The sequence below is a fragment of the Bos indicus x Bos taurus genome, chromosome 17 (assembly GCF_003369695.1).
Source record: "Bos indicus x Bos taurus breed Angus x Brahman F1 hybrid chromosome 17, Bos_hybrid_MaternalHap_v2.0, whole genome shotgun sequence".
Taxonomy (NCBI): domain Eukaryota; kingdom Metazoa; phylum Chordata; class Mammalia; order Artiodactyla; family Bovidae; genus Bos; species Bos indicus x Bos taurus.
The window spans coordinates 20803068-20816640 of NC_040092.1; the positions used below are offsets into that span (position 1 = coordinate 20803068).

The 13573-nt window shown below is 43.9% G+C and overlaps 1 protein-coding gene across 5 annotated transcripts in view; it reads left to right on the forward strand.

The window, feature by feature from the left end:
- Nucleotides 1-13073, forward strand: part of TCTN2 (tectonic family member 2) — a 28976-nt gene extending 15903 nt beyond the window's left edge. For 3 of the 5 annotated variants that reach the window (XM_027566999.1, XM_027567000.1, XM_027567002.1), the window contains 7 exons: nt 2369-2449; nt 3343-3454; nt 6971-7077; nt 10415-10571; nt 11348-11473; nt 12114-12202; nt 12854-13073. In XM_027566999.1, coding sequence (XP_027422800.1) covers nt 2369-2449; nt 3343-3454; nt 6971-7077; nt 10415-10571; nt 11348-11473; nt 12114-12202; nt 12854-12957 — 776 coding nt within the window. In that variant the 3' untranslated portion in view covers nt 12958-13073. The remainder of the gene's footprint in view (nt 1-2368; nt 2450-3342; nt 3455-6970; nt 7078-10414; nt 10572-11347; nt 11474-12113; nt 12203-12853) is intronic. The other 2 variants (XM_027567001.1, XM_027567003.1) reach the window with 2 other exon arrangements.
- Nucleotides 13074-13573: the final 500 nt, after the last annotated feature.

Here is a 13573-nt window from a genome sequence, read left to right on the forward strand (position 1 = left end):
CTAAGGAACAGTGTTGAATGTCCAGCACGTGCTAGGTTTTGTTTTGTTTTTTAAAAAGTATGTATTTATTTATCTGGGTGTATTGGGTTGATATGTGGGATCTAGTTTCCCTGAGCCATGTGGGATCCCGACCAGGGTTCAAACCCAAGGCCCCTGCATTGGAAGGTGGATTCTTAACCACTGGACCACCAGGAAAGTCTGCATGCCAGGTTTTGCTCCTAGGCTGGAGGAAAAGCACCGAGCAAGTCAGAACCCTGCCCTGTGTTTCCACTGTGGGCTGCGTGGAGGAGACTGTGTCTTGAGAAGCAGATAATTGGAAAGGGTGCTGGGGATAGGAATAACCTGGGGGAAGCCAAGGAGGCAGACATGAGCATGAAGTGTACTCTGGCAGGATTAGACCCATGGCCTGAGGGGAGGCCGCTTATTGGGAAGGGGGGGCGTAATGCTGGAAACGCAAACACCACGCAGGAACCTCGATGGTATCCCAGTTTATATAAACAAAGTGAAAGTGAAAGTCACTCAGTCGTGTCTGACTCTTTGCGACCTCATGGACTATATAGTCCATGGAATTCTCCAGGCCAGAATACTGGATTGGGTAGACTTTCCCTTCTCCAGGGGATCTTCCCAACTGAGGGATTGAGCCCAGGTCTTCCACATTGCAGACAGATACCTTACCAGCTGAGTCACAAGGGAAGACCAAGAATACTAGAGTGGGTAGCCTATCCCTTCTCTAGCGGATTTTCCCAACCCAGGAATCAAACCAGGGTCTCCTACATTGCAGGCAGATTCTTTACCAACTGAGAACAATGCTACTGTAATATGCATTTTTGGAAGGGACATAGGAAATATGCATATGAACTGGATATGATATGATTATAAGGGGTTATTATTAATTTTCTTAGAAATATTGACATCATGATGATGTAGGGAAATATCCTTAGTTTTGAGAGATGTCTGATGGAGCTTTCATGATGTGAGTTGTATGATGCCTACAACTTATTTTCAAATAGTCCTGCCCCTCTCACCCCAAATATATATACTTTTATAATAGATAAGACAAGTATCTATTATATTTCATATTAATATAAATTAATATATTGTTTGTGCTGTTTTATTGAAATTTGTGTTTTGGTGTTATAAAGCTTCTAAAAATGGGAAATATTTTATCTATCCCTAAGGAAAGATCTTTGGGGTGCACATTAGATATGTTAAGATCAGAAGAGCAGTGGGCCCTGAATGGCTCATGATCTAGCAGTCAGAGGCACTTTACAAAGGAGAGGAACACTCTGGTAATGAACAGGCCCAGGGGTTCCCTTGGACTTGAGGCGTCCATTCTAATTTTCCCTACGGGAGCCCTGGAGAAGGAGATGGCAACCCACTCCAGTATTCTTGCCTGGAGAATTTCCTGACATAGGAGCCTGGCAGGCTACAGTCCATGGGATCGAAAAGAGTCAGACATGACTGAATGACTAACACTTACTTAAGAAGAATACAGCTAAATATTAACAGTGGTTGACTTTAGGTGGTGGCTGTATTGAGTGAGGTTCATGGTGTTACTTTTAACTTTTCTGTGCTTGTGAACTTTTTCACATTAAAAAGGTGGAAATCGTAAGCTGGATTACTAGGAAATGGATGGGAATAGGAGCTAAATCAGACCTTGGGGTTGAATTAGTTTACTGGAAAAAGGCTACATGGGAAAGTTACTCTGGTTTTAAGTTTCCTTTATGAGCCCCTGTGATAAGCCGTACTAATCTCTCAGTGAGTGTTCATGAACTGGCCTGCCCAGCAGCTTATTGTTCTCCAAGGTGAGAGTTCTAAGACTGATTCCTTCCTAGTTTTCATTTCTCAGATTTCACTTTAAAAGCGTCTTCAAAAAACCACACTAACATCTGTGTTTTGGAATCTGAAAAAGAACATGTCTATAACTGAGTCACTTTGCTGTACACCTGAAACTAACACAGCACTGTAATCAACTATACCTCAATAAAAGGGCTTCCCTTGTGGCTCAGCTGTAAAGCACCTGCCTACAATGCGGGAGACCCAGGTTCGAGAAGGCAATGGCAACCCACTCCAGTATTCTTGCCTGGAAAATCCCATGGACGGAGGAGCCCGGTAGGCTGCAGTCCATGGGGTTGCAAAGAGTAGGACACAACTGAACGACTTCGCTTCATACCTCAATAAAAAACGAAACAAATGAAAGGAGTTATGTTGATGTCCTTCTCTTGAGGGTATTCTGAAAAAGAACTTTGAGCGCATGTTTCCTTTCATTGTGGATTCCTTCTTTCTGTTATTTGACGAGCTAGCGCCTGTTGCATTGAAATAAACTACGAGGGAAAGATGCTCATTCTCCTGTGTTGTGTTTGTCTAGGTTACCAACTTGGCAAGCCTGTTCGAGCTCTAAGCACCAACGGGACAAATAATGTCACAACTTTACACCTTTGGTATCCTGGTAATCTGATTTGATGATATGACTAGCTGTCTGGTGAACTAGTGGAGAAGGCAATGGCACCCCACTCCAGTACTCTTGCCTGGAAAATCCCATGGACAGAGAAGCCTGGTGGGCTGCAGTCCATGGGGTCGCTAAGAGTCGGACAGGACTGAGCGACTTCACTTTCACTTTTCACTTTCATGCATTGGAGAAGGAAATGGCAACCCACTCCAGTGTTCTTGCCTGGAGAATCCCAGGGACGGCGGAGCCTGGTGGGCTGCGGTCTATGGGGTCGCACAGAGTCGGACACGACTGAAGCAACTTAGCAGCAGCAGCAGCTGGTGAACTATAATTGGAAATATTGCCATATTTTGAATCTGATCGAGTAACCAATTACTTTAAAGCCTGGTGTGTTTATTTAGCCTAGGGGTGGTTGTTTTCCATGCTTCTGCAGCTTCCTTTTCTTTTTTCTTTCTTTCTATAAAAAATGTTAACTGTTTTCGCTTGAAGTGCTGATTTTCAATAAGAGATTTAAATATGAAAGTGGCTGGAGACTCCATTGTCATTGTTGTCATTGATTAACCCAAGATGGTGCTAATCAGAGACAGGAAAATAGTTTCATTCCAAACTATGGAAAATCTTTGCATCAGTGGTAATTACCCACATGTGCCAGAAGGCATTAAATTTCAGGTTCAGAATAAACCCCTGATCCCTGTCCAGGTATTTTGATACAGAAAGAAACCTTTGTTCAGCTTTCAGAGGATTAGAGTAACAATGACCTCATTTCTAGAGAACTGGAAACTATTTCTGCTTGTTGTTCTCTGTTTTTTTTTTTTAAGAAAAACTTTGAGGTAAATCTTCTACTTACTTTTGTTTTGCAAAAATAGCAAGAGAATAATCTTTTTATTTTATAGCCGGAGGGAGCTTGTGTTCGACAGCAACTCGCAAACCCATTTTATTTGGAGAAAACGTACTATCTGGGTGCCTTTTAGAAGTTGGAATTAATGAAAACTGTACTAAGCTTAGGTGAGTGTCTCACTGATGGATTTATCTACGTTTTGAGTGGTTTGCTTAAATTTAATTCACCCCCCTCCCCGCCCCCCGCACCATGAGTATTAAAGACAGCATGAAAAACTTCAGTCTGAATGAAACTTATGTGAAAGTGATAGTAAATAGTACAAACGTCATGGACTTCCCTGGTGCTCGAGTGGTTAGTAATCCATCTGCCAATACAGGGGAAACGGGTTTGATCCCTGGTCCAGGAAGATCCCATATGCTTCGAAGCAGCTAAACCCTCAGGCCACAGCTAGTGAGCCTGTGCTCTGCAACAAGAGAAAGCCCGCATGCAGCAACAAAGACCCAGCGTGGCCAAATAATAATAAATTAAAAAACAGTACAAACTTCCAGTACAATTTAGAGTTGATTCAAACATCAGCATAAGTGCAAATAGACATTCTCGGAAGTTTCATCGGTATTTATGCAAATTTCTCTGGGAAGTTTGTTCACATCATTGGAAACCCCACATTCCTAGAAAATCAGAGAAAGGGTTGGAGCTAAGTGTCATCGGTGATTAACATTTAAAGAATTTTTAAGCTTTGTTACATGATGTATAAAGAATTTCCCATTTAATTATCTGGGTGGGATTTGGAAAATGTATGGATATTCATATGCATTCTTTTTTTTTTTTTATTGATGCAAAATTCACACAACATAATCATTTTAACAGTTGACTGGCATTTAGTGCATTCATAATGTTGTACAACTACCACCTCTGTTTAGTACCAGCACATTTTGGTCTCTGCAACATGAAACCTATACTTTTTATTTTTTAATTAAAAAAAAATATATTTATTTGGCTGCGGCAGGTCTTAGTTGCAGCATATGGGATGTAGTTCCCTGACCAAGGATCGAACTGAGGCCCCTGTGCTGAGAGCTCAGAGCCTTAGCTGCTGAATCACCAAGAACATCCCTGAAACCTGTACCTTTTAGAAGTCACTCTCTATTCCTCCCTCCTCTCAGCTCTGGCAACAGCCAATTCACTCTCTGTCTCTATGGATTTACTTATTCTGAATATTTCATATAAATGGTCTCCTATACTTTGTGAATTTTTATATCTAACTTTTCTCACTTAGCATTCTGTTTTTGAGATATCCATGTTTGTAGCCTGTGTCAGTGCTTCATTCTTTTTCACGAATGAATCATATTCCATTGTATGGAGAGAGATATATATGTATATATGTGACATTTATTTATTCATTCCTTAGTTGATGGATATTTGAGGCATTTCCACATTTGTGGAATAGTGCGTTGTGAATTGTGTTTTGAACAGCCTTGGGTCACTTTTTGTCTGAGGGCCTGTTCTCAGCTCTTCTGGGTGTGTGCGCAGGAATGGAATGGCTGGATCATCGTATTCGGTTCTTAAGGAGCTGCCATGTTGTTTTCCACAGAGGCTGTACCATTTTGCATTCCCACCAACAGCATAAAAGGGGTCCAGTTTCTCCACATCCTTGCCAACACTTATTTGTTTTTTTGGCCATGCCATTCAGCAGAAGGGCTCTTAGTTCCCTGACCAAGGATTGAACCCTCACTCCCTGCAGTGGAAGCTTATAGACTTAACCACTGAACTGCCAGGGAATTCCCCCTTGCCAACACTTGTTATTTTCCAGTTTTCTGAATAATAGCCAACCTAGTAGATGTGAAATATCAATATCTGCAGATATGCAAATGACACCACCCTTATGGCAGAAAGTGAAGAGGAACTAAAAAGCCTCTTGATGAAAGTGAAAGAGGAGAGTGAAAAAGTTGGCTTAAAGTTCAACATTCAGAAAACTCAGATCATGGTATCTGGTCCATCACTTCATGGGAAATAGATGGGGAAACAGTGGAAACAGTGTCAGACTTTATTTTTTTGGGAAGATGCTTACTCCTTGGAAGGAAAGTTATGACCAACCTAGATAGCATATTAAAAAGCAGAGATATTACTTTGCCAACAAAGGTCTGTCTAGTCAAGGCTATGGTTTTTCCAGTGGTCATGTATGGATGTGAGAGTTGGACTGTGAAGAAAGCTGAGCTCTGAAGAATTGATGCTTTTGAACTGTGGTGTTGGAGAAGACTCTTGAAAGTCCCCTGGACTGCAAGGAGATCCAACCAGTCCATCCTAAAGGAGACCAGCCCTGGGTGTTCATTGGAAGGATTGATGCTGAGGCTGAAACTCCAATACTTTGGCCACCTGATGCGAAGAGTTGACTCATTGGAAAAGACCCTGATGCTGGGAGGGATTGGGGGCAGGAGGAGAGGGGGACGACAGAGGATGAGATGGCTGGATGGCATTACTGGCACATGAGTTTGGGTGAACTCTGGGAGTTGGTGATGGACAGGGAGGCCTGGCATGCTGCAATTCATGGGGCTGCAAAGAGTCGGACACGACTGAGCAACTGAACTGAACTGAGTAGATGTGAAGTGGTATCTTCTTGTGGTTTTGATTGCATGTATTGGAGAAGGAAATAAATACACTGGCAACCCACTCCAGTATTCTTGCCTGGAGAACTCCATGGACAGAGGAGCCTGGCGGATTATAGTCTATGGGGTCGCAAAATTTGAGCAACACGACTGAGCAACTAACACTTTCACTTTCGTTCTTATACCCATATCATCTGAAATATATCCCAAGTGGTGTACTTCTCTGGAGAGCAGAAAAAAGGTGGAGGTAACATTGAGAAGGGAAGAAAAAGTGTGGGAACAGGTTACCCACAGTGGCTCCTGATGGAAGGGTGCGAGGCCTGAGTCAACAGTCAAAGTCTCTCCCTTGTGGTTCATAAGATTTGTACCTCCAGTGAGGTCACTGGAACAAGAGAGATGCTAAGTTCTAGTTCTTAATCTTAAACCAAATTTTTAAAAATTTGTTTCTGGCTGCACTGGGTCTTTGTTGCTGTGTTTGGGCTTTCTCTAGCTGTGGCGAGCAGGGGGGATTCTTCATTGCAGAGCATGGGCACTAGGCACACAGGCTTCAGTGCAGGATGTGGGCTCAGTGGTTGTGGCGCACGGGCTTAGTTGCTCCTCAGCGTATAGTATCTTCCCAGAGCAGGGGTTGAACCCTGTGCCCTGCATTAGCGGGTAGATTCTTATCCACTGGACCACCAGAGAAGTCCTTTTCACCTCATTTCATAGCTCAAACTTCTAGCTAATTATTTAGGTTCCTTTTACTATGGGGTCACTCTGGCCCATGAACTTATCCTGGTGACTTGACATGTGATCTACCCACCTGCCAAGTTCTTTGACACTCAAAGGAGCCTGCACATGATTCTATTGTAAGTTACTAATGTTCTAAGTCTGAAGTGAGAGACTGCTTCCATACATCCTCCCCTTGCTGTGTAAGTTCATCTCGGGAAGACCATCCTTGAGGGGTGAAACTCCCAGCCTAGATCCCCTGGCAGTTTTTTTTTTTGTTTAGGCATCCAGCAAGCACAACCTGGACACCCTCAGAAAGGACTTCAGGACAAGACCTGCTGGCCAGGAGCTGAGAAATGTCTTCCTCTCTTGCAGGGAGAATGCTGTTGAACTGCTTGATTCATTAGTACAAGTGACTCATGTTGCAATGAGAGGCAACTCCGATTACAACGATCTCAGTGATGGCTGGCTTGAAATAATACGTAAGTCAAAGCTGCACGTGTGTGAAAGATGTACCTCCGTTGCTCTGACTATGTAGCGTCAGATGTGGCATTAAAGGCTGACTCAGCAGCCGTCTTTCTTTGCCGTGATCCAACAGACATTTGTTTAGAGGTTAGCTCTCCAGGTAGAAGGCTTTTCATGTCTTTTATCTCTTATTCACAATGGCTTTTTTTTTTTTTTTAAAGAGGAAATCTACAGGAAGTTCAAATTGCCCAGTTGTTTTACAAGCTAACGGTCTTTGGAAAAGGAAGTCTTAATGAAATTTAAGGATTTTTGAGTGCGTGTCAGTCTGCATTCCTATTTTTGATTGCCAGCAATATGGACAGTTGAGAACTGGTTTTATAATTTACAAAAGCAATTTTGTTAACTTAAAAGGTGATAGAAAACATTGTGCTAAGTGAGAGAAGCTAGACACAAAGGAGCACATACTCTAGGATTGCATTTATAATGCTGTGTCCAGGAAAGGCAAACTTATAAACACTGAAAGCAGGTTAGTGGTTGCCCAAGGCTCAGGCTGTTGGAAGGAAATGAAGGGTGATTGCTAGTGAGTATAGGAGTTCTTTTCGGAGGGTGATGAAAATGCTGTAAAGTTGAATCTGCTGCTGGTTGCATAACTCTGTGAATATAATTGAATTGAATTATACATTTAAATTTAAGTAGGTGAACTATATGGCATATCAATAAAGCTATTAAAAAAGAAAGAAAGAAATTAAGGTGTAACAGAGCTAATAATAGTGGGGTCACCAAGGCCAGATAAAAAGATTTGATGTTCCAGCATCTTTGGTCAGAGGCATTTGCTCCGAGTGTTGAGGTCACAGGGGTTTGGTGTGTGAAGAGATATGCAGGGGTTTGGCATGTGAAGAAGAGATACACCGCAGGGAGTACATGGAACAGACTTAGCTCCAATGAGCCTGATTTCCACTCCAGTTACAGAGTGTCCATCTGGTCACTGAGCTGTGGCTCACAGGGGTGGTCTGAGGTCACACTTTGTTGTGGCAGAGCTGGAGCTAAACCCAGGGTTCCTAGCTCTTTCTCTTCTCCCAGCCAGCAAGTCTGGTAGCATTGCTCTGATTTCTCAGGGAGTCTGGAATGCATAAAGGGCTTCCCAGGTGGCACTAGTGGTAAAGAATCCACCTGCTAATGCAGGAGACATAAGAGACTGTGGTTCGATCCCTTGGTGGAGAAGATCCCCTGCAGGAGGGCACAGCAACCCGCTCCAGTACTCTTGCCTGGAGAATCCCATGGACAGAGGAGCCCGGCGGGGTACAGTCCATGTGTGCATGCTCAGTTGCTTCAGTCCTGTTCGACTCTTTGCGACCCCATGGACTGTAGCCCGCCAGCCTCCTCAGTCCATGGGGTCGCAAAGAGTCAGACATGACTGAAGCGACTGAGCATGCATGCTTGAGTGTATAAAGGCACTTTGAATACAGAGAGAGCTTCTTTTCTTCCTGTCCTTCCTGGGATTGCCTCTTGGGGCCTGAACGAGCTATCTGACACTGCAGCATCTGCTTTCTTAAGTCCCCTCCCATCCCTATGGATGCTGCTGGGAGTGCAAACCCTCCCCCTGCCCCCAAACACCGAGTCCTGTCTTTACCCTTTCTACACCTTCCAAGGTCACTTCAGCTCATCAGGTTGGGATTCATACAAAGGACCAACCAGACACATGCCCCTGAACTTTCCCCACCTGTCGTGATTAGGGTCTGAATCATTACAACCCTCTCTGTCCCCTTCCCTGGGGGTGGCCAGGGATCACGTAATATGTATGCCTGGCTGAGGTACTGCTGACCACTCTCTGACGCAGGCAGTGGGGTCTGGCCAGCAACGTGGTTTGCCTGTCCCACTTCTGCTCAAGACCCTAAGCCCAGAGTTAGGTCCTCATCTGGAAGTAGAACCCAGGGGTCAGGGCTTGTCAACTCCTTGTTAACCTGTTGGCCAGTGAGGTGGGCCATGGAGGTGCCTGTGGGATGCAGGGAAGGGGTCAATAAAGCACTGGAGAAGTAAAAACCACAGGAAATTTCAAGACAGAAAGGCAGAGTTGGGAAGTCAGAGGTGAAGGCATTGTGCTGCCTTCATGGTGGAAGCTGTTAGCTTGTATTTCGTATCTAAGCTGCAGGTCAGCCCTGGTCCTTGTTAATGAGCAGAAGAGGAACAGTGCTGAGCCCATGTATCAAGGAGAACGAAACTGTTGGTGACAGCCTTCCTGATCCCTGAAGAAACAAAGAAATCCCCCCAGAGTGACCCTAAGGCTTGCCATCCACATCCTGTGACTGACCTTGCTGTTTCTTCTCCTCCCACCCCCACAGAGGCCAGTTTTCGAGATGAATGACAATTCATCTCTTTTCCAGTTTTATCCTCTTCCATTTGTATTACTGCTATGGCAGCACACCAGGAAATTGCTTTTGAACTATTTAATCTGTAGTAACTAAAGTTGTTAGTATGGATTCTAAATGTCTTACACAAGCTTTTACTAGAACAGTGACTGTGCAGAATAAGTCTCAAGGCCTTTTACTACTGGTCAATATTTCTGTTCAAACTCTGGGTGGATGTCAATGAGGAGCTTGGGAACTGAATCATGATTTATGGTTTTATTAGGTGAGTCAAAGATTTAAAGTTCCAGTGACTGAGTTAACATACAAGGGGACACTTTTCTTTAAGTCTCTATTTCTTTTTTTAATTATTCATTTGACTGTGCTGGGTGTTCTCATTGCGGTGGCTTCTCTTGTTGTGGAGCTCAGGCTCCAGCGTGCTCGGGCTGCGGCACGTGGGCTTAGTAGATGCGGCTCATGGGCTCTACAGCACAGGCTCAGTAGTTGTGGCTCATGGGCTCAGTTGCTCCATAGTATGTGGGATCTTCCTGGATCCGGGATTGAACATGCGTCTTCTGCATTGGCAGGCAGGTTCTTTACCACTAAGCCACCGGGGAAGCCCAAGGAGACATTTTGAACACGAAAAGTGAAAGTGAAGTTGCTCAGTCGTGTCCGACTCTTTGTGACCCCATGGACTGTAGCCTACCAGGGTCCTCCATCCATGGGATTTTCCAGGCAAGGGTGTTGGAGTGGGTTGCCATTTCCTTCTCCAGGGGATCTTTTCAACCTAGGGATCGAACCCAGGTCTCCCGCACTGCAGGCAGACGTGTTACCGTTTGAGCCACCAGGGAAGCCATGGGAGGCATATAACTAGAGCCTGTTAGAGATTAAAGACTCAATCCTCTGATTCCTGCCTAATAATATTTCCAATTTGGGGGGTTACATTACAGTACTGTAGGAGAACAGAAACTAAATTCTTCTTTCCAAAATGCACAACTTAACACCTATCCAGGTGTGGATGCCCTTGGTGCAGGCGCAGACCCACCTGACAGCAACGTGAGTGGCATCTGCCTGGATGTTCCTGCGCAGCTGAACATCCGCATCCTCTTCTCGGATGCTGGTGCCGTGGAAGGGATGACTCAGCAGGAGATACTTGGTGTCGAGACTAGGTATGATGGCATCGAGGCTAAGTGTGCATTTGCAGGGAAGTTTCCTCAAGAGGTGGCAAAGAAGAACACCAGCAACTTCAGGCTTATATCAGATTAGCAAGTCTGGTGGAAAGAGGGTGCCTCGTTTCCCCATCTTTCTCAAAAATGGTCTAGGAAGACTTTCATTGGTTCAGTTTCAGTCATGTGCTCCATTCTGAGCCAATCACTATGGCCAGGAGAGTAGACAGATCTGATTGACCGGGTGTAGGTGATGAGCGCATTCCTAGGTTCAGGTGAGTCCCCTCGTCTGCTCGACTGAGAGTGGGAGAGGGTTAGTTCCCTGTGGGGAAAACTGGGGTGCAGTTACTAGAAGAAAAGCAAAGGGCTGCAGGGATAGGCAAAAAGGCAGCAATAACATAGAAAGCCATCAAAAATCGTTAGCTGCTGCTGCTGTTATTACTATTACACTATTGTTTGAGATAAACAAGTGATAAAACAAATGAACTTTAAAAGCACCAGCATGAAATGAGATGACGGGGGAGAAGAGAAGAAGCAGAACTGGCAAAATGCTGGTAGTGGTTGCAGCCTGTGGTAGGTCCACAAGGGTTCATTACACAGCTGTCTCAGCTTGTGTGTGCAGTCGAACATTTACGTACTTCAAAGGGGGAACGGCAGCACCAGGAAAACGTGAACCGTGTATAGGAGAAGCCCTGCTCATGTTGTGTCGGTTACCCGGTGTTCTCAGCAGACCAGAAGTGAGCGGTGGCTTTGTCGCTTGCGTGACCTTTCCCTCCCAGGTTCTCCTCCGTGACCTGGCAGTTCCAGTGTGGACTGACTTGTGAGGACAAGGCTGACCTCTTCCCCATTGGCGCATCGGTCCAGTTTATTAAGATACCCGCACAGTTACCCCATCCCCTTACAAGGTAATCTGTTTGCTGATCTCAGTGACATGATCAGGAAGCAGAAAAACATAATGTTTAAAACTAAGACGTTTAGGGACCTCCCTGGTGATCCAGTGGTTGAGACTCCGTGCTTCCACTGCAGGGGGCATGAGTTTGATCCCTGGTGGGGGGAGTAAGATCCCACATGCCACGTAGTGCTGCTGAGTAAGTAAAAGACAAACAAAAGCTTTACTTCTTTAATCAAGTTTTAAGTGAGTTTTTAAAAATAATTTTGTTTATTTTTGGTTGTGCTGGGTCTTCACTGCTGCTCCCGAGGACTTTTTCTAGTTGCAGAGAGCAGGGTCTACTCTTCAGTTTTGGTTTGCGGGCTTCTCATTGCAGTGACTTCTCTTGTTACAGAGCACAGGCTCTAGGCATGTGGGCTCAGTAGCTGCAGCTCTGGGGCTCTAGAGCACAGGCTCAGTAGTTGTGGCATGCGGGCTTAGTTGCTCCAAGGCACATGGGATTTTACCTGGTCAGGAATTGAACCCGTGTCTCCTGCATTGACAGATGGATTCTTTACCACTGGAGCCACCAGGGAAGCCCTTTAATCAGGTTTTGATGCAGCTCATCAAAAGCATGTTTTGTTATAGCTATTGTAACCTTCTAAAATGTTTTGTAGATTCCAGATCAATTTTACAGAGTACGACTGTAACAGAAATGAGGTTTGTTGGCCACAACTTCTATATCCACTGACCCAATATTATCGAGGTAGGTAAAGCCCTTTTCTGAAATGGTTATCATTAGGTTACGTTAATTAAAAAACTTTTGAAAAGAGTATAAATGTCACAGGAAAGTTAAAACATATAGCAAAATTTTAAAAAGAAAACATGTACAGATGTTGCCATTTAGAAATGATCACTATTTATGTTTTGGCTTATTTCTACCTAGTTACCCAAAAAGTTAAGAAATAACAACATTCCTGGATATTCCCTGGTGGTCCAGTGGTTAAGACTCTCTGCATTCACTGTAGAGGGCATAGGTTTGATCTCTGGATCCCTGATCAGGGAACTAAGATCCCACAGGCTGTATGGCTCAGCCAAGAATGCCCCCAGGACCAAAAAAAATGTTGCTCACACTGCTGTATTTAAAATGGATAACCGACAAGGTCCTATACTGTACAGCACAGAGAACTCTGCTCAATGTCATGTGGCAGCCTGGATGGGAGGGGAGTTTAGGGGAGAATGGCTACATCTATATATGTGTATATACATGTATATGTGTATGGCTGAGTCCCTTTGCTGTTCACCTGAAACTATCACAACATTATTAATAGGCTGTACCCCAGTACAGAATAAAAAGTTTTAAAAAATAATGATAATGACAAAAAAAAATTGCTTTGTTTGATTCATTGTCTTGCAGGAGAGCCTTACTCTCAGTGTGTTGCCAAGAGCTTACTACTGGTATCCTTCATCATATTAGCTGTATTCCTCAGTAACCCCTGGATCAGAATACACAAAGCTTAGAATTCAACTACCGTCTGACTTCTTACAAATCATCAGCTTCTACGTCAGAGATTTGTTGTCCTCCTGTGTGCCTCTCTGTAAAATCTTAATAAATGAAATGTTTTATTTTTATAGAACATTTTATTAAGTGCTCCACAAATTAAATTCACATGTGTACCTATCCAAACGTTCAAAGCAATTCAGAGTGGGTGTTCTCACCGATGCACCAGAGTGAGCAAAACGCATCAGAGGATCACCTGTGTCAATAAGTGTAATTAGGAACTTTAGGTCATCACAGCTTATGAAAGTCATAGGAGTTTTGGTCCAAATGTTATTCCTACCACAGAGAGTGAGTTTTTGAATTTTTTATATATTTCTGTTGAAATGATAAGTTTCCACTATTCCAAAGAAAGGATTAGAAAGGCATTAAAGTCTGTTGCCTTAAAAAATATTCACAACCTCAAAGTTGAGAGTTATGTTTTATTTGGTGAGAATTTTTAGAACTTCAAGCCCAGGAGATACCATCTCAAATGATCCTGAGAGAATTGCTCTGAGGAGGTGAGGAGAGGAGTCACGTTATATAGAAGTTTTGCAACAGAGGGCAAGTAGTTTGAACATCAAAAGATTATTGTTAATT